The sequence below is a fragment of the Sceloporus undulatus genome, chromosome 5, assembly GCF_019175285.1.
Source record: "Sceloporus undulatus isolate JIND9_A2432 ecotype Alabama chromosome 5, SceUnd_v1.1, whole genome shotgun sequence".
In the NCBI taxonomy this organism is placed as follows: domain Eukaryota; kingdom Metazoa; phylum Chordata; class Lepidosauria; order Squamata; family Phrynosomatidae; genus Sceloporus; species Sceloporus undulatus.
The window spans coordinates 28,129,118-28,152,183 of NC_056526.1; the positions used below are offsets into that span (position 1 = coordinate 28,129,118).

Below are 23,066 nucleotides of genomic sequence, written 5' to 3' on the forward strand. Positions count from 1 at the left end.
ACCAGACTCTCATACAAATACAAAAACAATGGAATGCCAAATAGATATTTATCTTGGAGGAAAATTAGCTTGTGCACTTTCTTTTGGATATCATGTACTTTTCCTTTTTTCCTGGTTTTGTTACAAAACTGACATGACATCAAACTTAGAGCTTCATGCATATATCCAAAATGAAATACAGTTCTCTTCAGGCTATTAGTTTTTTTAGGGGTTTAACTTACTCAGTGTGAGCCAACTGGGCAGCTGCTAAAAGGCCCACGCCAGCAGGGAGCCTACTAACAAGAGTCCTTTGGATCTGTGCCTCCTCTTTTCCATGGCATTCAGTAGTGTAATGGGCTCAAGGCTCAAAGAGTCAGAGACCAAGGACTTTTTGATTATCAGCAACAATGGCATGATCTGCCCTCCTCCTCAGGATTCCCCATCCTTTTTATGTTTAGTTTCTTATATTACAATGAGAACTGTGAACTGAATAGAAGAAGTAGGATCCTGAAGAAGCCTGCAATAATTCTGAGTACAGTGGTACCTCGGGATACGAAATACCCAGGTTACGAAATTTTCGGGATACGAAAAAATCCCATAGGGAATTATTGTTTCGGGTTACGAATGTTTTTTCGGGTTACGAAAAAACTTTTGGTGCTTTTTTCGGCTTTTTCGCACGGAATCGCAGCTTTTCCCCATTAGCGCCTATGGCAATTCGGCTTACGAAGGCTTTTCGGGTTACGAAAGCGGCCGCGTTACGAATTAATTTCGTAACCCGAGGCACCACTGTATTCTGTAACTGTCTACAAACCTCAAAAAGATAATTATATTTGTTAAGAATAATAATTGCCTCACCCTTATCATCTGGTTTTAGAAATAAGACAGTTAAGGGCACAATATTGCTGTAAGGATAAATTATGCCAAGGATGTTTCAGAGAGTACTTCATGTGTTCTATGTCTTTTAACACCAGATCCTCAAACATGGTGTAATTGCATTATGATTAACTGCAAGAGTGAAACAAGATCTCACCTATGAGCTATGATCTCATCTATGACCTGATTAATAATCCTTTGATCCAAAAATTGTATTTTTATTAATCTAATTAATTACTTTAAATATGTCTACTTATGTCTGAAAAGGATTATAACCTGACATAGGTACAAAAGGAGGACCATAACATCTGTTTTTCTGGTGAAGACAATTGATATTGAGACAGATTAGCAACTAAATCCTGCTGCTCGTGTCCCTGGGCTGATAACATTTGAATTGCCTGTGTTTAGGTTTAGTTAACATTCTTCACTGTAACTGTGGAGGAAATGGATTTTCCCACAATGTATTTTTGTGAGCTATTCTTGTTATTACAGAAAGCATATTGGGTGGTTTGGTCTCCAGTGACATTTAAAACACATTAGCTTTACAAAAGATACTGGTAGAACTTCTTTGTTGGTCAGAGTCAATACAGCTGCCTACATTTTTTTTTTTTTTTACTCATTGGAAGTGTGGCTATGGAGAGGTATAATGATCAACACTTGTATATCAACATTTTTGAGTATACAAGTGATGACAATCTGATAATAAACCCATCTCTTGGTCCAGACAATGTTTATGGTATAAAGGAAAAATAGCAGTCCCTGCCTATATGTTCAGATATTCTCTGTCAAGCACACTGGTGTTTTGTTTTATTTTATTATTTATATCTTGCTGTCTGTCTGAGGATCTCAGGGCATCATACAATAAAATCAGTTTACAACAGTTTACAACAATGCGAGTATTGTTAAGAGTGAACGACTATTCAACCATATTCATATTACTGTGTGCTTCTAATTTATGGTGACCTCCAAGGTGACCCTATCACAGAGTTTTCTAGGCAAGATTTTTTTTTCAGAAAGGGTTTGCCTTTCTCAGCCTTCCTCTAGGGCTGAGAGTGTGTGTCTTGCTCAGGGTCACTTAATGGGTCTCCAAAGCCAAGCAAGAATTAGGACCCTGGTTTCTCAGAGTTCAATCCAAGATGCAAACCACAACACCATGCTGGCTCTAATAAAGCCATATAATTCTCATTAAACTGTACAATACTTTAAATAAGACAATATAAAACCAGTTGAAGCCATTAAAATAATGTACTAGCAATGGGAAGGAGATGGGGCAGCAAAGCAGCTAGCACCGGTGCTAACGAAAAAGCAGACACATGGAGTGCATTACACCTAAGAGTTCTCCAAAATCTGAAAGCACTGCTGCTCAGATAGTAACCTCCCCTTACCCTTTGAAAATTGCAAGCTGTCCATAGCAATCCCCCCACTACATTGTTTCAATAGTGTCAGCCTTTCACATTATTTTGAAAATTGTTCATATTCCAAGTGTACCGCAGCATGATATGCTACATAATTCATACATTTAATTTTACAGATTAAAGATCTTCTTTCTAATAAGGAGCATGCCCAATATTTTATGAAACTCCATATCTTTCCTGGACAGCTAGAGCTGAATAGTCTGAATAATGCAAGTATGGTTTATACACTGACTGGCAAGCCAGCAGATATATTAAATGATGAAAAGGTACAGTATATTTTAATACTTTTTTCATTACAATATCACTGTCATAGACTGCATCTACACTGCAGAAATAATCCAATTTGACACCACTTTAACTGCCTTGGCTCAATCCTATTGAATCCTGGGCACTGCAGTTTGTTGTAGCACCAGAGCTCTCTGACAGAGAAGGCTAAATGTCCCACATAACTACCATTCCTAGGATTCCTTAGCATTGAGCCATAGCATTTAAAGTGGTGTCAAACTGGATCTTTCAGTCATGTCATAACAGCAGTGTGAAGGGAGAAGCTCAGCGAGCTTGGAATTTGTCTTCACTTTCCAGAATACTCTGGGGTGTCCCCGGTGTATTCTAGCCCCTAATTTCCAACAAATTCACTCCCTTACCTACTCTCTTTTGCTGCTGGTTTTTGGTTCTTGTAGTGAATGACAGGCAGCTGCCTCTTCACACAGTCTCTGTCCATCACCTGGCACTCCTGCAGAGGTCAGAATGAGGTGCCCTCCTTGCAGGGCTCCACAAGTATTAAATTGAGATGTGAGTCAGATCACGGTGACTAGGACTGCTCGTTCTTCTTCAGGTTGTTTGGAGTATGAGCTGACAATTTTTAGTTATTGTGATTATATATTGTCCATTTTTTGATGGCAGGAGTGTTGTGTTAGCATTTATCCCAGTTTATTTAATCTCTCTTGCTATTTCTTTCATTGTTGTCATTGAGCATCTCATGAAACTTTTGTTTTTCCCTTCCTCTCTGTGCATATCTAGCTATTTTTAACTTCAATTCTCCCTACCAGTGTGTCTGGGTATGTGAGAAATCAAGTTGCAAAACTTCATGTAGTAGTTTCCCAAACTCAGAAAAGGGATTGGTGAGAGGAATAAATACGTATTTTAGGGCCCAAACAGACAGGCCAAAATAAAGCAGCTTTGGGTCACTTTGGAAGTATGCTGTTTAAATGACACATGCGTCTTAAGAGGTTTCCGGCCACTTAGGATGCATGCAGCATTTAAACAGCATACCTCCAAAGTGATCCAAAGCAGCTTTATTTTGGCCTGTCTGTTAGGGCCCATAGTTTTTAGTAACACAATGATACATTCCCACTCAATTTCCTATTTCTGGGTGATCCATATAAGTAATGTCACCACTTCAGCCATGATCTTTGAAGACACTCCTCTAGTGATTTCTATGAGCACTATAAGTAATGTATGGACTACGGACAGTACTGAATTTCTATATGTTCTCTTTCCTTCATTTCAGGCAGCTTTTTGATGATCTGGGTGCTGAATATCATCACTTTATATAATATTTCAGGACTTTTGTGAATGAAATAAACATAAATTCATTATTGTATAAAATATTGTATATTCCTTCTCTTGGGCCTTCTAGGACAATTTGTTAAGAATTAGAATACATGGAGGTAAGACGAAAGGGAAGATCTTACAAGGAGATATTGTTGCCTCCAATGGAATTGTGCACATTATCGACAAAGCCCTGGACAATATGGAACCCACTTTTGCAAGTGACAAAGAGGTGAAGAGTAGTATGCTTAATTGTAGAGCTTACAGTTCAAGTTGTGAATAAATTCAGATATTTATTGTGACAGACTCCTAACACACAAGAAAGTAAGGGAATAATATTCATATTTATAGAGCACTGGAATCTAGTGTGAGTAAACACAGCAGTCAAGTGGCAGGCTTCAAGAGTGAGAGTGCTATCTTACATCAAGGCATTTATTCCATTTAGCTTAGGCAGAGTTCTTTTCTAGCCCTATCTGGAGAACACAGGACTGAATATGAGATTTCTTATTCTACCCTGAATCACAGACCTTTACTCATGTTGAGTTTCTGGGAATATAAAGTCGTACAAAAGTGTCTACACATACATACATGTACACTTCAGTACAAATAGATTTAGAGACTCCATTACCATCAGTGTTTGTAATGCTCAGATTAATAAATCTGTTTGTGTTTTCTTAAGAGATCTATAATGGCAGTGCTTCAAGACCAAACAAGATACAGCAAATTTAGATCCATGGTGGAGGTAAGGCTTATACATAAAGTCAACTTTACAGATATTTTTTTAAAAAGATACATTTTAACCACTGTGTTTTCCCTGTGTGTTGTTGTTGTTGTTGTCATTTTTAAACAGAACACTGTTGTGGGACCAATGTTAGATACACATCCTGGACCTAATACAGTTTTTATTCCAGCCAATGATGCTCTCGATAACTTGAGGGATGGAACTCTGGACTACCTCTTGTCAAGTAAGGTATAAGTCTTTCAATAATGTGTACAGGCACTCAGCCTGTGAAGTAATATGCAGCAATATCAACTTAGGATGGAGGAACTATATGAGCAGCCATTCAAAGTAACCTATAATACAACTGGTGTCGTTCTGTCTACATCTGTCTATCCTTGACACTGGTTAATTTGTCAGAATTAGTTTTTTCCCAAATGATTACTATGTAGATAAGTAGTTATTCTCCCTCTCTGTGTAATGAGCTCCCAAATGCTCCCCCGCTCTATCCAGAGTGTTACTTTAGCAAAAGATATTCCACCTTATACTGCCTCACTGACTGGATCATTACTATTCCTAATTGTGTGAGAATAATGTGCTATATTCCAGGTTACTAGCCCCATTACTGCATTGATATACACTTCTCCAACTCAGAAAGAAAGGGAGAGGAGTAGGTGATGCTTGTTGAGTAAAGGGCTCTGACCTCTGCTTGGAAACATTATTGATTGGACTACAACTCCCAGCATCCTCCAGTCAGAATGACTAAAGTTGTAAATCCAGAAAATAACTTCTCCAAGGTGTCTAGGATGATGGTGATGAGGATGATAGTGATGGTGGTGGTGATGATGATGATGATGATGATGATGATAGCTGACATAATTCCCAGTAGATCCAAAGGAATGTTGCAATAAACATGTTTTAACACCTCTGTTAAAGAGATATTTCTGTGTGAGTTAACACATAAAAAGATATTTCATATTATTCCTATGCAGATAAAAAAAAAGTTCATTCTTTATTTATACAGGGTTCCCGAAAGCTTCAAGAGCTAGTTCAATATCACATTGTTTCTCACACCCAGGTTAGTGCAAGTGATATCTGTGCTACATTGAGTATGCTCACACAATCACCAGCTGGTATCTTGTTGAGCAAAGGTTGTACAGAGTTTTTAATACATTCTAAATTTCAATGCATAATTGTTTTCACTTTTAAAATTGTTTAATTGTGTGTGGGGGGGGGTTACTTTTATATGTATACATATTTATATACATTTGTGGGAGAGCAAGCGTGGAGTAGTGATCTGAGCACTGGACTAGCACTATGGAGACCAGGCTTCGAATCCCAGCTTGGCCATGGAAACCTACTGGGTGACCTTGGGCAAGTCCCATACTCTCAGCCTCAGGGGAAGGCAAAGCTCCTCTGAACAAATCTTGCCAAGAAAACCCCATGATGGGCTCACCCTAGGGTTATCATAAGTCAAAAATGACTTGAAGGCACACAACAACAACAAATATACATATGTATATTTATATTTATACAAGAATATGGCCAGAGATGCCCGTGTTTTAGTGACATCTAGGCTTGGTTATGCAGAGGTAGACATTACAGACATTTTTCAACATCTCTCATGATTCTTCACGTAGTCAAGGCTGATTTTAATGGGAATTGCAAACCAACAGTATCTCAAAAAACACTGGTGTCAGTTCCTGTTGTAGTGCACTTTAGATAGGGCTGCCTTCTAAGCTGGCTCAGAAACTTAACTAGTACAGTTGAAACTGTCACATGCTAAGCCAGGTATACATGCTTTCAGCAGTGACTCCATATTGGTTGAATTCTGTTCTGATTTATATCTGCTGGGCACCATATCATTATAAACCTCAAAGACTCACCTGGTTAGTTTGTCCCATCATTGAATCAGCATACTGCTGGGACTATTGTATGCATGGTGCTTTGGGGGTTTCACTGTGAAGTTTGATTTTATTATTGCCCTTACTCGCTGAGTAAGGAGAGAGCTGATAAAAATGCATATGAACCAAAAGCAAAAGAGGAGACAAAGCTCCATGTGCAGATAGATGGTCACTTGTTTTATTTGTTATTAAATAACACCACTGATCTTACTAGGTTATTATGTTCGTGACTTAAATTTAGTTGTACACTACTTTGTGAGGGTTTATCTTTAAAAATGCCTGCAGTAAATAAATTCCTAGCACTTTCAGTGGAGCATTTCTTTGTTTTTCTTTTGCAGTGCAGGAGTAGGGGGGAAATGCACCATTGCTCTTAAATTAAATAATAATTTTATAATATTTAATTCTTCCTTACAGCTGGAGGTTGCCAGCCTTATCTCCATAGGACACATCAAGACTATGGCTCAACAATTCATATATTTTAACATCACTGAAAGTGTATGTCCAAGAAAATAAATTCTTATTTATTTTTCTCTTCTTGTCAATTTACTTTGAACAACAGCAGTCACATATTTCTGCTTTCCCTCCTTTGTTTCAGGAAGCAGTTTAGTGCCCTCCAGATGCACTGGACAGCAACTCCCATGATTCCCAGTCATGCCAGTTAAGAATGATGGGAATTGCAATCAAATCCTTTAGCTGTTATAGGCCTGTAGACTCACTCAGTCCAACAGCTTGTAGCCATTTTAGTTACTTTCGAATAACAAGAGAGTAAAGTTACAAGTTGCTTGTAAATATAACAGCAACTAACTACCTTTGCTGCTACTATGAATTATAACTAATTGCCTTTTAAAACTAACTGTGTGAACTCTGGACTGTTTATGTCTATTGAAATGGTGCTTTCCATAGAGATAGAATTCAAAGATATAGCCATGTTAGTCTGTAGAATCAGTATGTAGAGAGTTCTTGTAGCACCTTTGAGACTAACTGAAATAAAGAAGTTAGCAGCATGAGCTTTCCTGGTCTTCAGTCTACTTTCTCATATGCATATAGACTTAAGTCTACAAAAGCTCATGCTGCCAACTTCTTTATTTCAATTAGTCTCAAAGGTGCTACAAGATCTCTCTGCATACTGATTCTATTGAAAAGGGTTGTGTTTGAGATTTCGTTCATGATAATTGACCACCTGAGAAGGACCTATGCACATACTCACCACTAGATGCTCATCAAGTGATGAGTGTGTGTCTATGAGTAGGAGAAAACATGCCTCTGTTAAAGCTCTGCTACAGTGCTGAACAGTGGCGCATTCACCCTAGACAATTGCAGCATTATGGTTCCACTTTAACTGTCATGGCTTGTCATTTGCTGAGATAATAGGGCTCTCTGGCTGAGAATTCTACATACTCTTCCCTAAAATGCAAATCCTAGAATTGCATAGGATGGCAACATGACAGTTAAAGTGGAATCACAATATAATTGTGTAGTATGAAAGGGTTTCCGGTCCTAACTCATGTCAATCAGCCATCCTATTGCAAGTATCTCTTCACCTGTTCTTGTCTACCCAGCAACGTGGATGAGGAGTGGTTATACTCACAATACTCATTCCTGTTATTCTGTAAAAAAAACAACCAAGAGTCCTGCACACCATAAAGTCTATCACATGTATCACAGCATGAGTCTTGTGTACTACAATAAGCCCCACTTAAATGCAATTGTCACTATTAGTACTTTCTCTATTTAATTTCTCTGTGAGCAGTGGTATATAGATGTTATATTAATAATGCTACTTTTTACTGTATTCCAACTAGTCTCTGTTATTTCTGCAACCATTTTAAATGTCCAATAGATTTCTTATTTTTTAGAAAAGTGAGATTTTATAAAGAGTGTAAATGAAGAATGACACTGGAAATAAATACAGAAGCAAGAACAGCTTACAGTATAAAACAGTACAATTAAAACATTTTGAAGTAATAATAAGTAATTTCAAAAGGGAATTTAATTTCTTTCTCCTCCTCCCAATTATTTTTTCCCCTAGGGACAAATCCTGGTCAATGGTGTACCAATAGAAGAAACAGATATCACTGCAAAAAATGGACAAATTTACACACTTTCTGGCATTCTTATACCTCCATCCATAATCCCAATTCTGCCACAGAGGTGTGATGAAGAAACAACTGAGATTAGGATGGTAAGGTCCCTTAGAACCATAATGTAAGAGGCAATTTCCAATAAGTGTTCTCTGTATAGTTCCAGGGCATGTACAAACTTCCCCTGGACATAAGACTCTCTTAGTCCATACTATTATTCCACATGGCCATTCCCTTATGGATGCAGGCCAGCTCTTTCTACGAACATCGGAATCCTCAATGATCATTAAAAGGCTCATAAAACCTTTAAGAAATACTATAGTTAGAAATCACAGCTCTAAGTGTACCTAACATTATGTTCTCAGGGCAATTATGTTCTCCTAAACAATAAATGTACTGTTTGTTTCAGGGTGCCTGTGTAAAATGCCAAGTATCCCACAAGAACAGTTGTCCAGAAGATTCAATACCTGTTGTAAGTAAACAAATAATTGCAATTATCAAGAAAAAAAATACATATTTCTTTCTGCCTGCATGCCAGTTATCTAACAACCATAAAGATAACATTTGCTTGTGATAGGAAAAATAAAAATAAACACAAGCACCATATTATGACAGCAATGTGAACTCTTCTTCAGAGACATTAGCATGGTTCCATCATTTCTAACACTGATTAACTCTGATGGTTATGTAGGGTTTAGCTGAATGATGACTTTGTTGTTTTTAAATACTATAGGCTTCCACGGGGACTAAATGCATTTACCATGACCAGACCCATCTAAGATACGGGTGTGCTAAGTACTGCAATATAACAAAAAAGGTGAGCAATATAATAGATCTCTGAAGATGCCAGCCACAGATGCTGGCGAAACGTCAGAAAGAAACTCTGTTAGAACATGGCCACATAGCCCCAAAAAACCACAAAAAAACTATGGATGCTGGCCATGAAAGCCTTCAACTTTATAATAGATCTTTGTGTTTGTAGTATTGTCTTCACTAATGTAGTTCTCTCCCCCTACATTCTATTCTTTAAATGTACTAGCTACTTAAAACAAAAGTTATCTCCAGGCACAGCAAAACTATCCTATTTGTCATAATAAAAAATATCATATTTGTTATGACTGGTAGCAAGCGGCCTGAGCAAGGAGGTTGCTGCATTAAAAAAAAATGTTGTTGTTGTTCTTACTGTTGTGTCTCCAAGTCAACTTATGGAGACCCTAAAGCAAACCTATCATGGAGTTTTCTTGGCAGGTTTCTTCAGAGGTTGCCATAGCCATTTTCTGAGACTGAGAGAGTGTAACTTTCCCAGAATCACCCAGTGGGTTTCCATGGCAGAGCTGGGATTTGAACCCTGGTCTCCAGAATCATAGTCCAATGCTAAAACCACTACACAACACTGCTTGGGAACAAATAAAAACAGCATCAATTAAATCTTTGGTATTGAATTTCTGAGGAATGTATACACTGGTGAGAGCCAGCATGGTATAGTGATTCGAGCATTGGACTGACTCTGGAGACTTGTTTGGACATGGAAACTCAGTGGGTAACCTTGGCCAACTCACACTCTCTTCATCTCAGAGGAAAGCAAAGGCAACCCTCCCCGCTGAACAAATCTTGCCAAGAAACCCCCATGATAGGTTTGCTTTAAGGTCACCCTAAATTGGAAATAACCCGAAGGCACAAAACAAAACTAGTGCCCAAATGCTGGTAGCCTGTGGTGTGTACAGGGAAGAAAATGCTTCATCCTGCATTGGTGGAATAAGCCAATCTTAGTGCTCAAGTCACATGATGCTGGGGCCAGTAGTTTCCATGTGAGTGGGGCAATGAATCCACAACAGAACCTAGCCCAAATTTGTTGAGCCCTATCTCACAAATAGGTTCAATATCTTGGATAGCTTCTTTGAAGTTCATATGAAAATGTGGAGTTTATTTACAAAAGCATCCATTTCAACATGTGATGATAATCAAATAGAAGCACTGATGGTAAGCCAAGTGTCTGTTAACGTACCTGGGTGCTAAAAACAATATAGAGCAAGTATAGACCACTCACACTACATACACAGTGATAGCATTATAATTCCATTTTAACTTGAAGGCTCCATAGTCATGCCTCCATCGTGTGGGATTTGGAGTTTAGGAAGGTACATTTAGAATTCTCAGCCGGAGTTCTCAAGTATCTCTCCAAACTATAGACCCCATGATTCCATAAGATGTGCAATGGCAGTTCAGGTGGAATAATAGTGCTAAAACTATACAATGTGAATGGGCCCAAGGAAAAGAAAGCACTGGCAGTACAGAATAAGGGGAGCAAATGCTGCAAACATGATTTGGTATTCCATCTTTGATCTTTTAAATCCAGATTTTTACTCCCCATTACAATCTTTTTAGTTAAATCAAAATTTGCAGAAAGTGTACACACACTGTAACAAATTTGGTTACTGTGTATTTTGCATTGCCATGAAGCTTGTTTGCTTATTTCACAGGAGCCTAACTGTTGCAGAGGATTCTTTGGCCCAGATTGCAATCAATGCCCTGGTGGCTTTTCCAGTCCCTGTTCAGGAAATGGTCAGGTAAATGAAATTGATATATTTAGAGTAAACTGGAATCTATGTCCTTGGTAGAGCTCTTTTAGTGAGATGGTGTGATGATTGATTTTGACAGAGTCAGCATGCCTTCTTTATTCATCATCACCGGCTCACTTTGTTTTGGTGCACAAGAACTTGAGTGACTGTAGAATGACTGCAGAAAATTTTCCATGACTTCTTAAATAATGAATACACAACAGAGCAAACTAGAGAAAATGTTGCCATCTATGCTATGCACCTAAGTCAACACCACATTACAATCAAGCAGGTCTATAGGCATCCTGCCTAGGACCAGAAACTTAAAAAGTTACATTTCTGGTCTACAGCTTCCACTTGCCAAGCTGGCAGGTAGCTCTAGGAACTGAAGCCTATTAAGTAACTTTTCCAAGCTCTAGCCTGAACCACTGTTCAAATAGCCAAGTACTGAAACTTTATACTGAAATTTGGGATGAGGCATCAGCTGTTGGTGGTTCCCATGTCAGTGGGCAGTGAATCTGCTCTGGGTTTCAATTTGAACTTTAACCTGTCTCCAGATAAGTTCAGCACCTTGGATAGCTCCTTTATATTTCGGACTAAATCATGAGCAGATTTCTTGCCCCAGTGACATGGAGACTACCAGGCCTGACTAGGGGCAGGGAATGTAAACATTATTCTTTACCACCTGCTTCTGGGTTTTTAAAATATATATTTAAAGAGGGAACTGCCATCTCAGCACATATATACTTGACCAAGAACTGCAGTCTGCAAAAGGGGCCTTCCTCTGTGTTCCATGAGTGAATGCAATATGAAGTGGGAGAACATGAGAGAGAGCCTTCCCAGCTGTCGCACCACAATCGTGGGATGCCCTCCCTTGGCAGTCCAGCTGGCACCAACTTTAATTTCATTCTGGCACCATTCTGGCTTTAGGCAACAGGTGTGTAGATAACCATATGAATGAGTATTGGAATGTAGTGTGGAAACCAGAAAGAAGCCTGTTATATATGTATGTGTGCTAACTAGTGTACCATTGTCTCTGTTCAACCCACTGTTGATGGAGTGGAGTTTGTGGATATATTCTAACATGGTTAAGTCTCTGACTTTAAAACTATGTACAAGTACCCTTGAAATAAATTAGAACACAAGAGTCAGTTTTTGGCTTGGTGCCAGAATGAAATCAAAGGGGAGGGCATTCCACAATTGTGGTGCCACAGCCAGGAAGGCTCTCTCCCATGTCCTCCCACTTCATATTGCCTTCACTCATGGAACTGTCAAAACTGAACTTGTCATATCATTTCCATACCCACAAGTTTTGCATTTCTAGTGATATTATCACACACAGCCTGCTTATATAGATCTGTCTCTGGACCCTCCATTCCATGGATCTGAAGAAGTAGACTCAAGTCCACAAAAGCCCATACTACCAGCTTCTTTCTTTCAGTTAGTCTCAAAGTTGCTACCAGATCCCTTTGCATATATAGTTTTAAATTGTTGTGGGTTTTAAAGTGTTTTTAACAGCTGTTTTAATTGTTGTGGTGTTTGGTATGCTTTTATATTGCTAATTATTCTTTTCTTCTCAAAATGTTTTAAATTATTTGTATTTTACACTGCCCTGAGATCTTGTGATAAAGAGTGGGATAGAAATGTTTTCATAAATACAGTGGAGCTCAATATCCATGGACTTGCCACCCATGGATTTTAAGCATCTGTGGATGGCAAGCCTCTGTTGTCACTAATGCACATGGCCTCACTACCATTAAAGACAGTCCTTGTTGTCCCCAGTGCTGGTGCATGCATGCAGCCGCATCACCATTAGGGACCATGGGATTTCACCCAATGTCCCATTATCCTTAATGGCAGCATGACCACATGCATGCACTGCCATTGGGGACAATGGGACTTGAGGTCCTGCAGATTTTGGTATCAGGGGGTTCGGAACAGATCCTTCATGGATACCAAAGTCTCATTGTAAAATAATATCAAAATAATATCAAAGGATCCAAGGGAATGTGAATATTATTCTTTACCAGTTGCTTCTGGGTTTTCTATTTTTAAAGAGAGGAACTGTCATCTCAGCAATATTTTTCCTAGGAAGAAAATGTTTCAAATACTGTTGCATGTGAATCTCACTGCACAAGTTTCACATCTGTTTCCTTCACATTGCAGTGTGTGGATGGGATGAAAGGAAATGGAACTTGTATTTGCAACACTGGATTCAAAGGATCACATTGCCAGTTCTGTTCAGATCCCAATAAATATGGGCCACAGTGTGACCAAAGTAAGCACTGACGTTTTGTCTTTCATTGAATATTTTAAGCCTTACTCATATTACAGGAGAAATAACTTGATGAGCTTTCATGGGAGACTACTTTGTGATGTCCAAAAGCAACTTCACCCCAGGGGCCAAAAAAAAGTTATGAACTTGGAAATGTGGGTGAGCAACAGTGGCTTGCTAGACCATGCCAATTTGCCACATGTCTGTTGGCAAACACATTCCTGACATTTAAATTAAATTAAAAATAAAATATACTGGCAAGCCATTACTTGAAAGCTGGATGGTGATCTTGGTGACCCCACCTCCAGATGCTATATCAGGATATGTTGGTGGTTTGCTCTGAGCTTGGAAACAGCACTTTTGGACTACAGTTCCCAGAATCCCCCAGCCAGCATATCCACGTGCCATGCTGGCTGTGGGGTCCTGGCTGTAGGATCCAGTCTCTAGTTCATTTACCTTTAAAGGAAGAAATTGTTCTGAGATTGAAATAGACAGAGGAGTTTCTTTTTCTGGGCCATGTGAGTTTTATGTGTGTTAATTCATAATACTATTTCATCTTGTTTATTCTTTTAAAAATGCATAAAATTCCCTTTTAAATTCACTTTAAATAGCAAAATGTACTTTTATACATACATTATGACCCCTGTATCCATGGGACTAATACTCATGGTTTCACTTACCATGTCTGAAAAAACATATTCTCTGTAGTCGTTTTCTTGGCCCTCAAATTCTATGGTATACTTCTTGTGGAAGTTAACTATAGAATTGAGCTGAAAGACTTAGAAATGCCTAGAGGTGGTTATCTCTAGGAATCTCTAGGTCCCCCAGTGTTACTGTATGGTCAACTGGCGCAGTGGTTAAATGCCTGTACTGCAGCCATTCACTCAAGACCACAAGGTTGCGAGTTCAAGACCAGCAAAAGGGCCCAAGCTCGACTCAGGCTTGCATCCTTCCGAGGTCGCTAAAATGAGTACCCAGACTGTTGGGGGCAAATTAGCTTACTTGCTAATTAGCTTACTTGCTGTTCACCGCTATGATCTTTGGAATAGCGGTATATAAATAAAAAAACAAAACAAACAACTTCCCCTGGAAGTCATTCATTTTAATAGGTTTTGCTATTTTCCACAGTTTTCTGTTTCCACAATGAGTCCAGGAATGTGTCCCTTGTGAATACAGGGGTTGTATTGTATTATATTATATGATATTCCTTTTTATGCACATTTTATACTCTTTTTATGCTAAGAACTTTATTGAAAAATTCACTGGCCAAGGATAAACTAGTGTGGTTTAGTGGTTTAAGTGTTGGGCTATGACTCCAGGAAACCAGGATTTGGCTCCGCACTAAGCCATAGAAACTAACTGGTTGATTCTGAGCAAGTCATGCTCTGTCATCCTCAGAGGAAGGCAATGACAAATCCCCACTGAACAAATCTTGCCAAGAAAAGTCCATGATAAGATCACGTTAAGTTGGAAATGACTTGAGAGCCACAACAAAGACAATAGAAGCAACAACCACATAGGATAAGTGCATTTAATCTACATTTTAGTCCAGAAAGTAAGAATCAAATCAGTTTGCTTTAAAATATATGCCAGACAAAATCCTCAAGCATAGAGATTTTCTTACAGCCGCTGCTGTAAGGGATTCATTCCTGTAAAAAAAAAAAAAAATTAGAGAGCATCCTAACATCTAGGAAATATTTTATTTAAAATAAAAGTATATAGTTCAATTAAGTGTACTGTAATATTTTAAATAATAGGATGTAAAGTTATATCTTTATTTCAGATGTTACACTGCCATTTATTTTTCACAGAATGTAAGTGTGTTTATGGAAAATGTGACAATCAAATAGAGAGTGATGGAATCTGCCTGGCTGGTTCATGCAAAAATGGTTATACTGGGAAATTCTGTGACACACAGGTGTTTCCATGTGGGACGTTCCTTCAGTTCTGTCACGCACATGCTGATTGCATGTTTGCCAATGGTGCCATGAGGTAGGATCATAATGTATGTTAGATTGTATGTGTATGTGTGTACACTACTTAAGTAGTTCAGTTGTGCGATACTATGTTAACATAGTCATCTTCCCAGCTGATATCCTTTGTGGGCATTCATGTGTTAATGCTACTGTGAAGATGGGGCAAATTCTACCTTTCCTTAAAGGCCTTTGTCTTCCTGACTGCTCCAGTTGATTGCCAGATGGAAGGGAGGAAAAGGTTGGTTATCTGATGCTATTCCTTGCCCTGTCTCCTTGCTTTGAGAGGTATGGAGACATTCAGGAGATCTTGCACCTTATATGCAGTTCTTCTAAGGTATAACAACATGCAGATAGACATAAACACATACAAACACAATGACCATCATCATGCACATCAATTGACCCTTAATTCCATAGAGGCGATAGTAGCCACTTGTTTGAAGGGAATATTTAGGGTTGCACAGGTCTGGCCCTGCCATTTGACAACATTAGTCAGTTATCTCAAATGGAAGATGCTAGGAGACAGCTGTTGTAGCCCACTACCATCACTACCATCATTCTTTCTGAGTCTTAATGTAGGGTAGAGAAGTGTTGCCACATGGCCTGCCCTCCACCTTGTAAACTAACCAATCTACTCTCAGGTGTAGTGAAAAACACTGTCCAATTGTGACTATTGACACAATATTCAACTATCAGTGCACTTTTTTCTCTAGGTGATATGGGGGACACCATGTTATCCTTATCCTTACATATCAAAATACTGTTGGCTGTAGAAGCAGTATAGTAATATTCCTAACTTCCCCCCCCCCCCCACCTCAGTTGCTATCAAAGAAGACATGACTTTCCATAGTCCACTTCATTTCCATGGTCCCTCATTACAACCTAATTTTATTTTTCCCTCTTCATCTCATTTAAACTGTGCCTCTTGGGAAAGGCAAGATTCTACCCTTCCTTTTCTCTGTGCTACCGAGATTGCATGTACACTGTAGAAATTATACAGACACTACTATAAGTGTTGTAGCTCCATCCTATGGAATCTTGGGATTTGAAGTTTTAAAAAGTCTTTAGCCTTTTCTGGCAAAGAGTGTGGGTGCCTCACAAAACTACCAATCCCAATATTTGGTAGCCATGGCATTTAAAGTGGTGTCAAGGTGCATTATTTCTACAGTGTAGATACACCCTGAGTTAAGTGAGCGTACACTAGGTTTGCATTATTAACTCATTTTCCAGCAGTTACCATAAGCTGATAACAAACTGGGAGAAGAAAAGTGGGGACATTTTAAAAGCTGCTAAAAAAAAAAGTGGGACAACAGAGATTTAAGCAGGTTTGCCTCTACAAAACTGAGACAGTTGTTGGAGTGTATGAACATGCACTTCTCAGTGTTTATTAGACCCAAACTGCAAGGATGGAAAACTTCTCAAGAGGATAAGATATAGATGGAACCTTATCCCAAAGCAGGCCATTGGTCTAGCTGATTCAGTATTGTCTATTTTCAGAAATGCTGAAGAAGCAATTCATAATAATTGAGATATTCCCTTGCACCAGCTGGTCAAGGCAGTAGATCAAAATCCCAAATCCATTTATACTGGGTCCTTGCTCAGCAACAGAACATGTTTTGTACATCCAGATGAAATCTGGGGGTAGAAATCAAATGCCTCACTCTGCAGAATGAGCAGGAAATTGCTTCCAGAAGGGATAGTCTAATGTTTATTACCATGTAAGATGCCCAAGCCACCATCACCTCCTAAAAACATTAAGTTCAGAGACTAAAATTATTGATCAATACTACTGCTTGCAGGTTACGAGGGTTCAGTTCTCAAAACCTGTGGTCAAAAATGATTTTAGACAGCAAGTGTAGGAAAGAGTGTATGAAAACTTATAGAATTGCAGCCCATTGAGATTGAAATGTATGTTTGATTTCATTTTTTTCCATTTTTATGACTTCTAATTTCACATACTTTGATGTACATTTTTAGCTGTATTTGCAAACCTGGATATGAAGGAGATGGAATAATTTGCAGTGAAGCAGATCCTTGTGCTAACTTAATTCCACATAGTTGCAGTGATAACGTATGTATACAATTCCTTACTATTTTTATTTGCTGTAAAGAATACAGAAACACAGCTGTAGACATACCAGATGTTCATGTATGACTAGACTAGGCAAGATCCAACCCATTCTGAGCTAAATCATAAGGTGAAGTGGTGATAAAATGTTTATGCTTACTCCAGAAGTGTCTATATAACATTCTACTTATTCTAACATATCTGCAGGCAGAATGTATCAAGACTGGCCCTGGAACCCATGAATGTGTATGTCAGCCAGGATGGACAGGAAATGGAAGAGACTGTTCAGAAATCAACAACTGCCTGCTGCCAAACTTTGGAGAGTGTCATAGTAATGCTACTTGCCTGTATATAGGTCCAGGTCAGGTAAGTGCACTCAGTTGTGTCCTTAACATCTATACTATATTAAGCTCTTATGTAGCCTGCATTTTGCAAACTAGTACTCACATATGGTAATAAAGAAAATGCCATCCTATCAAATTCAGTAAGGTGTGCAATTGTGTGTCAAGTGTAACTTAAAGGCCACATGTGCCCTGCAAGGTTGCTTTTGGGTCCCTGAAATCTCTCAGCACCCCCCCCACCCAAATTCTCTCCACACGCTAAATATGTTTGGCAAAAAAAAAGCATGGCCCAAAAGGGGCGGTCTCGGGCCACTGCTGGTTGCAGTGCGGAGGAGTCGCAGCAGCCAAACCGCACGACTCCTTCACACTGCAAAGAAAGAGCTCGAAAATCGCGCTCCTTCTGGCAAGCCGGAAGAGACACCACAAGTGCCAAAGTGCGCACTCGCGGTGTCACTTCCAGGCTGCGACATGTGGACGCAGAGCGTCTGTTATGTCAAAATGGTGGCGGCCGTGTGGAACGGCCGCTGCCATTTGTTATGGACTCTGTCCGTAACAGGGTAAGGGGCGTCTGGAAGAGACGCCCCTTTTTCAAAATGGGATGTCCTAAGGACGTCCTTTATGGCAGTCTGTAACCCGCCTAAGTTTCCAGAGGCAGCAGTTCTGCAATAAAATGGTAATATGCCTTTCCAATTTTTCAAGTAAGGTTTTGCCACTTCTGGACTGGTGGTAGTGGGTTGTTGGGTTTTTAAAAAAACATCTTCAGTATTGGTGGATCCCATGGTCCATTCTATTGTTGAAGAAGGTGTATCTGCTTGGCTGCTAAATCTTCCTTTCTTAATGTTTTTTGAATTTGAAACATAGGAAGCTGCTTCATGCCAAGTCAGACCATTGGTCCTGAAACCCAGTATTTTCATTTCTGACTGGCAGCAGCTCTTTGAGATTACAGTCAGGATTTGTTCCCAGCCCTACCTGGAGATCCCTGGTATTTCTTTATGACTCTCCATACATGTACTAACTAGGCCTGACCCTGGAACAAGATTTCAGGGTGGGGTGGTGGTAAAATAAATATAACTCTGTGTTTTAATTAAGCTTCTGTTTTGATTTTGTCTTTTAGTGTTGCTGTGCATCTTGAGTTCCTTTCCTAAAAGAAAGGCAGGGTATAAATTAAATAAACAAAGAAAACTACAATGTCATAGAAGATAGAAAATAGGGGTTGGGGTTAGTTAAAGTGTAGCTAAGTAAAACATGTTGGGGAAAGTGGGCATGAACTGAATTTCTATGTGTATGTTCACTAATGCTTGGAAAAGTTATTTTATTGATTACAACTCCCAGATACCCTAGCTAACCAGTGGCCATGCTAGCAAGGGGATTCTGGGAGATGTGGCCCAAAAATAGTGTTTCCAGAGTCTAATTTACACATCTGTAATAGTCTTCTAATTTATCAGTATGACATTCTTAGTCAGCTCCTAGTGTCAGTCTGTTAAGCAAATATATTAGTCTGCTTTGCACTTCTTTTTAAGCTTTTCTTGATAGTAACTCATACAAGTGATCCAACATCCTTCAGTCTAATAACATTATTCATTGTTTCTCATATGATGCAGAATGACTGTGAATGTAAAGCAGGATTTTGGGGCAATGGATATGAATGTGAACCAATAAAATCTTGTCTGGAACAAAGTGAGAAGTGCCACCCACTGGTGAGCTATCCATTTTAAAAAGTTTACTATATATCCCAATGATGTGCCTTCTTGAAATTGGATTATCATTTTTAAAAAATCACATGGGAAAGTGAAAAAATAACCCTTTACTACTTAGGTATTACATTTCTAAGCTCTTTAGCCCTTCCCCCTTAACTGTGGCTAGTATGGTACATTAATAATGCCAAGCAAACTGCTCTAAATGCCCCTTCTCAGATTCTGGCATCTGTTGTTGCATGCTGGACAGCTCTTTGGTTGACATGTCTCATTGTCTACTTACACCTATCAGTGAATATGAAAAGTTTGAGAGCCAACATAATGTAGTGGGTTGACGTTGGAGTATGACTATGGAAACCAGGGTTTTCTTGATTATATTTATTCAGAAGGAAGTTGCCTTTCTCTGAGGCTGTGTGACTTCCCAAAGTCATGTAGTGGGTTTCCATGGTTGAGTGAGCAGTTGAATTTTGGTTTCCCAAAGTCCTCGCCCAACACTGAGATCAGTATACCACACTGGGTCAGGGTCCAAATGCCTCCTCAAAATCCTCTTCTAACTCTATAAGTCTCTCACAGAGTTCTAAACCCTGTTCCAGCACTCTTTTTACTTCCCTTATTTTCTTATTTACTTTGCAATGGTAAGAAACCATAAATGGAGACCTCTCTGAGGCGCTTCCCTCCCTACTGGCATATTGTACAATTTTATCTATGTAAGATTAATAACAGCTTTACAGAAACTCTGAATTAACAACTGTTAACAATGGAGCTATGCAGACTTCATGGATATAAAACAGAATAATGGTTTTCATGGCAGAAGTTAATATTGCCTAGGGGAAATTTTTTAAATTTAGCTGTCTAGTCTTTGCAGCTAGTGCATTAATTAATGTACAGTATTTGAATTAGAAGGCTATACTTTGCCATTGCCTTGGTTCACCAAGCCTTGTGGCTAGCAGTACGCTGACATCTTACCGTAGTTCATTTCACTCTGTGTGTGTGCGCGTGCGCACACACACCTTCAAGTTGCCTATCAACTTATGCTAAACCCATGAATTTTATAGGGTTTACTTAGGCAAGGAATATCTGAGGTGGTTTTGCCTATACCCTCCACTGGGATTCATGGGCGGTCTCCCATCCAAGTAATAACCCAGGCTGTCCCTGCTTAGCTGCATGGATTAGACAAGATATAGTGCATTTAAGGGTGTTTAGAAGGCCTCAAGAAAATGCTTGATTTCAATGAATAGCAATGTTTCCATCAAACAGAACCTACCAGAAACGCTTTCCTATATGTGAACACTACAATCTTTTATGCGGTATGCCATATCAGAAAGATTGCACAGTTATCACAAATCTGAACAGCTTTCTCTTTCACAGGCAGTTTGTCAGCTCATATCTTCTGGAGTATGGGAATGTGTGTGTTCAAAAGGTTATGAAGGAGATGGAAGTATGTGTTATGGAAATGCAGCAGAGGTAAGCAGGAAAATCCTAAATCAGGAATGGGAAAAATATGTCCTTCAAGACATCATTGTACTGAATCTCCCATCATTACACACTACTGGCTATTTGTAGCACTGGTATGTAGTAACAGGGATATAACTACTCCAAGAATATGCTTATGTATGTACCTGAGATTACCCCATTTATGTTAGGAATTAATAATTATAGAAAAGAATATTCCAGATAGAGCATCATACTACCTGCAATGCCTAACATGTTTTTTCAATGAGATGCAAAATGTTAATGGCTGAGATTTCTTTATTTTAACTGGAGACGTCAAGAACTCAATTGGGATTTTCTAAAGCATGGGCTCATCCTCTACGCCTTGAATACTCCCTAAAATTATTTTTTTCTCTTTGCTCAGGAATTGTCTTCTCTTTCAGAAGCTGCTGGATTTAATGAGTGGGTTGATGTGAGTATCTCTTGCAAAACATATTCAGAAAGGGAACAAATGTTTGATTCTGAATTGTTGAAATATTAAATCACATTGTTCTGAATCCAGTTACTAGCTCCAATGAAGTAGACCTACTGAATCAATTGCTGAATGATAAATCAACACTAATATGTATCTCATTGATTCAAAGGATCAACTCTAGCTGGGACTAGGGACTGTAGTTAAGTTAAATTAAAATACTAAAACATAAAAACCTATACATAATGAATGAATAGGAGTGACAAAGATCAGTGATAAAATAATCTGTAATGCACATTAAAATGAGTACTATAATAATGTTTAAAGTGCAGCCTACCCTTACTAGCTACCCCCAGCATGTGAAAAATGAATGTACCTGAGTTTGGCCACCAAAATGGAAATCATAAGAAAAATCGAGGTTAGTGAAAGAAAAAGCAACCCGACAATACATTTTAGAGTGATCTCTAGAAGATTCAAAATGCTTTTGTTTACTTATCCAAGGCATGGTGGCTTTGTTTCACATGTTCATACTGGTCGTTTTGACTAAAAACTCCAGTGATACATATCAAACTTTTCTTCCTTTTTTGCGGTATAGTAACCTATCCCTATTCTTTCCATGTTATTTCTACCTCTGCTACAAAATTTTCTGTTAAGCTAATGTCAAGGAACTCATCTGTTTTGTGAACTGTAATTTAACTTAGACATTGAGTGCTGAAGTAGGGCACCTGAACACCAGAGTTTGAATCCTTGCGCAGCTATGGAAATCCCATTCAGTGACCATAAGAAAGTTACACTCTCACACTAAAAGGAAGGCAGTGCCAAATCTCCTCTGAATAAACTTTCCACAAAAAGTCTGTGACAGAAATGCAATGAGGCAGAGTTGACTTGAAAGCATTTAACACCAACAAGGCAAAAGACAAATGATAAACGTAGGCACAATAAAAACTCAGCAATAGACAATAACAGCAGCAGAGTATCATCCTGTTTCCTCTGAAAGAATGTGATATAGATGATGAACCTAACTACATGTACCTGAGAGCAATCCTATTGAATACAATGGAATTTATTTCTAAATAATCAATAAATAAGATCATGTTGCTAGTGAGATGGCCAAGCATGTTTTTACCTTGGCAGAAGATTCTACTGTGTGAGGGTTTTTTTCATAGAAAATAAAAGAAAACCATGCTCTTGACTCTTTAACCTAACAGGTAGACCTGAAACAGGACCTGTAGAATATTAATGCATTTTATCCTGTGCTTCGTTCAGATAGCTGCAATGAAGATGCTGCTGACACATGCAACAAATTTAACAATCCTTGTGCCATCTCACCAAGCAATTCAGAATATGGACCAAGATGAGAAAGATTTTTGGATGTCAAAAGACAATATTCTAACCCTAATAAAGTATGCTGAGTATTTCTTTGTCATCGTCGTCATCGTCGTCATCATCATTGTTCTGTTCATAATGTACAAGACTTTGTCCCTTAAAATCATTAAAACTAATTTTGTCACCTTGTCATCATACCCACAAGCTTTGCATTTCTATGGCTATTCATACAGTCTGATCAGAAAGGTCCTTACTGGGCATGTGTTCACTCCATGCATCTGAGGAAGTAGATGTAGTCTATGAAGGCTTATGCTACAACATTTTTCACTCATTTAATGTCAAAGCTGCTATGCATACTAATGTTCCAGACTAACATGGCTCTGTTTGGTAATGGTTTTGCAAAG

At 38.7% G+C, this 23,066-nt stretch overlaps 1 protein-coding gene across 6 annotated transcripts in view; it reads left to right on the forward strand.

Moving 5' to 3' along the window:
* STAB2 (stabilin 2) overlaps positions 1-23,066 on the forward strand; it is a 98,597-nt gene that overhangs the window by 24,219 nt on the left and 51,312 nt on the right. For 5 of the 6 annotated variants that reach the window (XR_006103970.1, XM_042467108.1, XM_042467109.1 and 2 more), the window contains 18 exons: positions 2,384-2,533; positions 3,907-4,050; positions 4,498-4,560; positions 4,669-4,788; positions 5,561-5,614; positions 6,855-6,935; positions 8,470-8,622; positions 8,931-8,993; positions 9,255-9,338; positions 11,002-11,088; positions 13,246-13,357; positions 15,166-15,346; positions 17,308-17,401; positions 17,606-17,764; positions 19,341-19,436; positions 20,802-20,897; positions 21,289-21,336; positions 22,603-22,739. Coding sequence is in view for 5 of the 6 variants with exons in the window: in XM_042467108.1 (XP_042323042.1) it covers positions 2,384-2,533; positions 3,907-4,050; positions 4,498-4,560; positions 4,669-4,788; positions 5,561-5,614; positions 6,855-6,935; positions 8,470-8,622; positions 8,931-8,993; positions 9,255-9,338; positions 11,002-11,088; positions 13,246-13,357; positions 15,166-15,346; positions 17,308-17,401; positions 17,606-17,764; positions 19,341-19,436; positions 20,802-20,897; positions 21,289-21,336; positions 22,603-22,739 (1,922 nt within the window). In the remaining variant the exon portion in view is untranslated. Of the gene's footprint in view, positions 1-2,383; positions 2,534-3,906; positions 4,051-4,497; positions 4,561-4,668; positions 4,789-5,560; positions 5,615-6,854; positions 6,936-8,469; positions 8,623-8,930; positions 8,994-9,254; positions 9,339-11,001; positions 11,089-13,245; positions 13,358-15,165; positions 15,347-17,307; positions 17,402-17,605; positions 17,765-19,340; positions 19,437-20,801; positions 20,898-21,288; positions 21,337-22,602; positions 22,740-23,066 lie in introns of those variants that run through there. The other variant, XM_042467112.1, reaches the window with a different exon arrangement.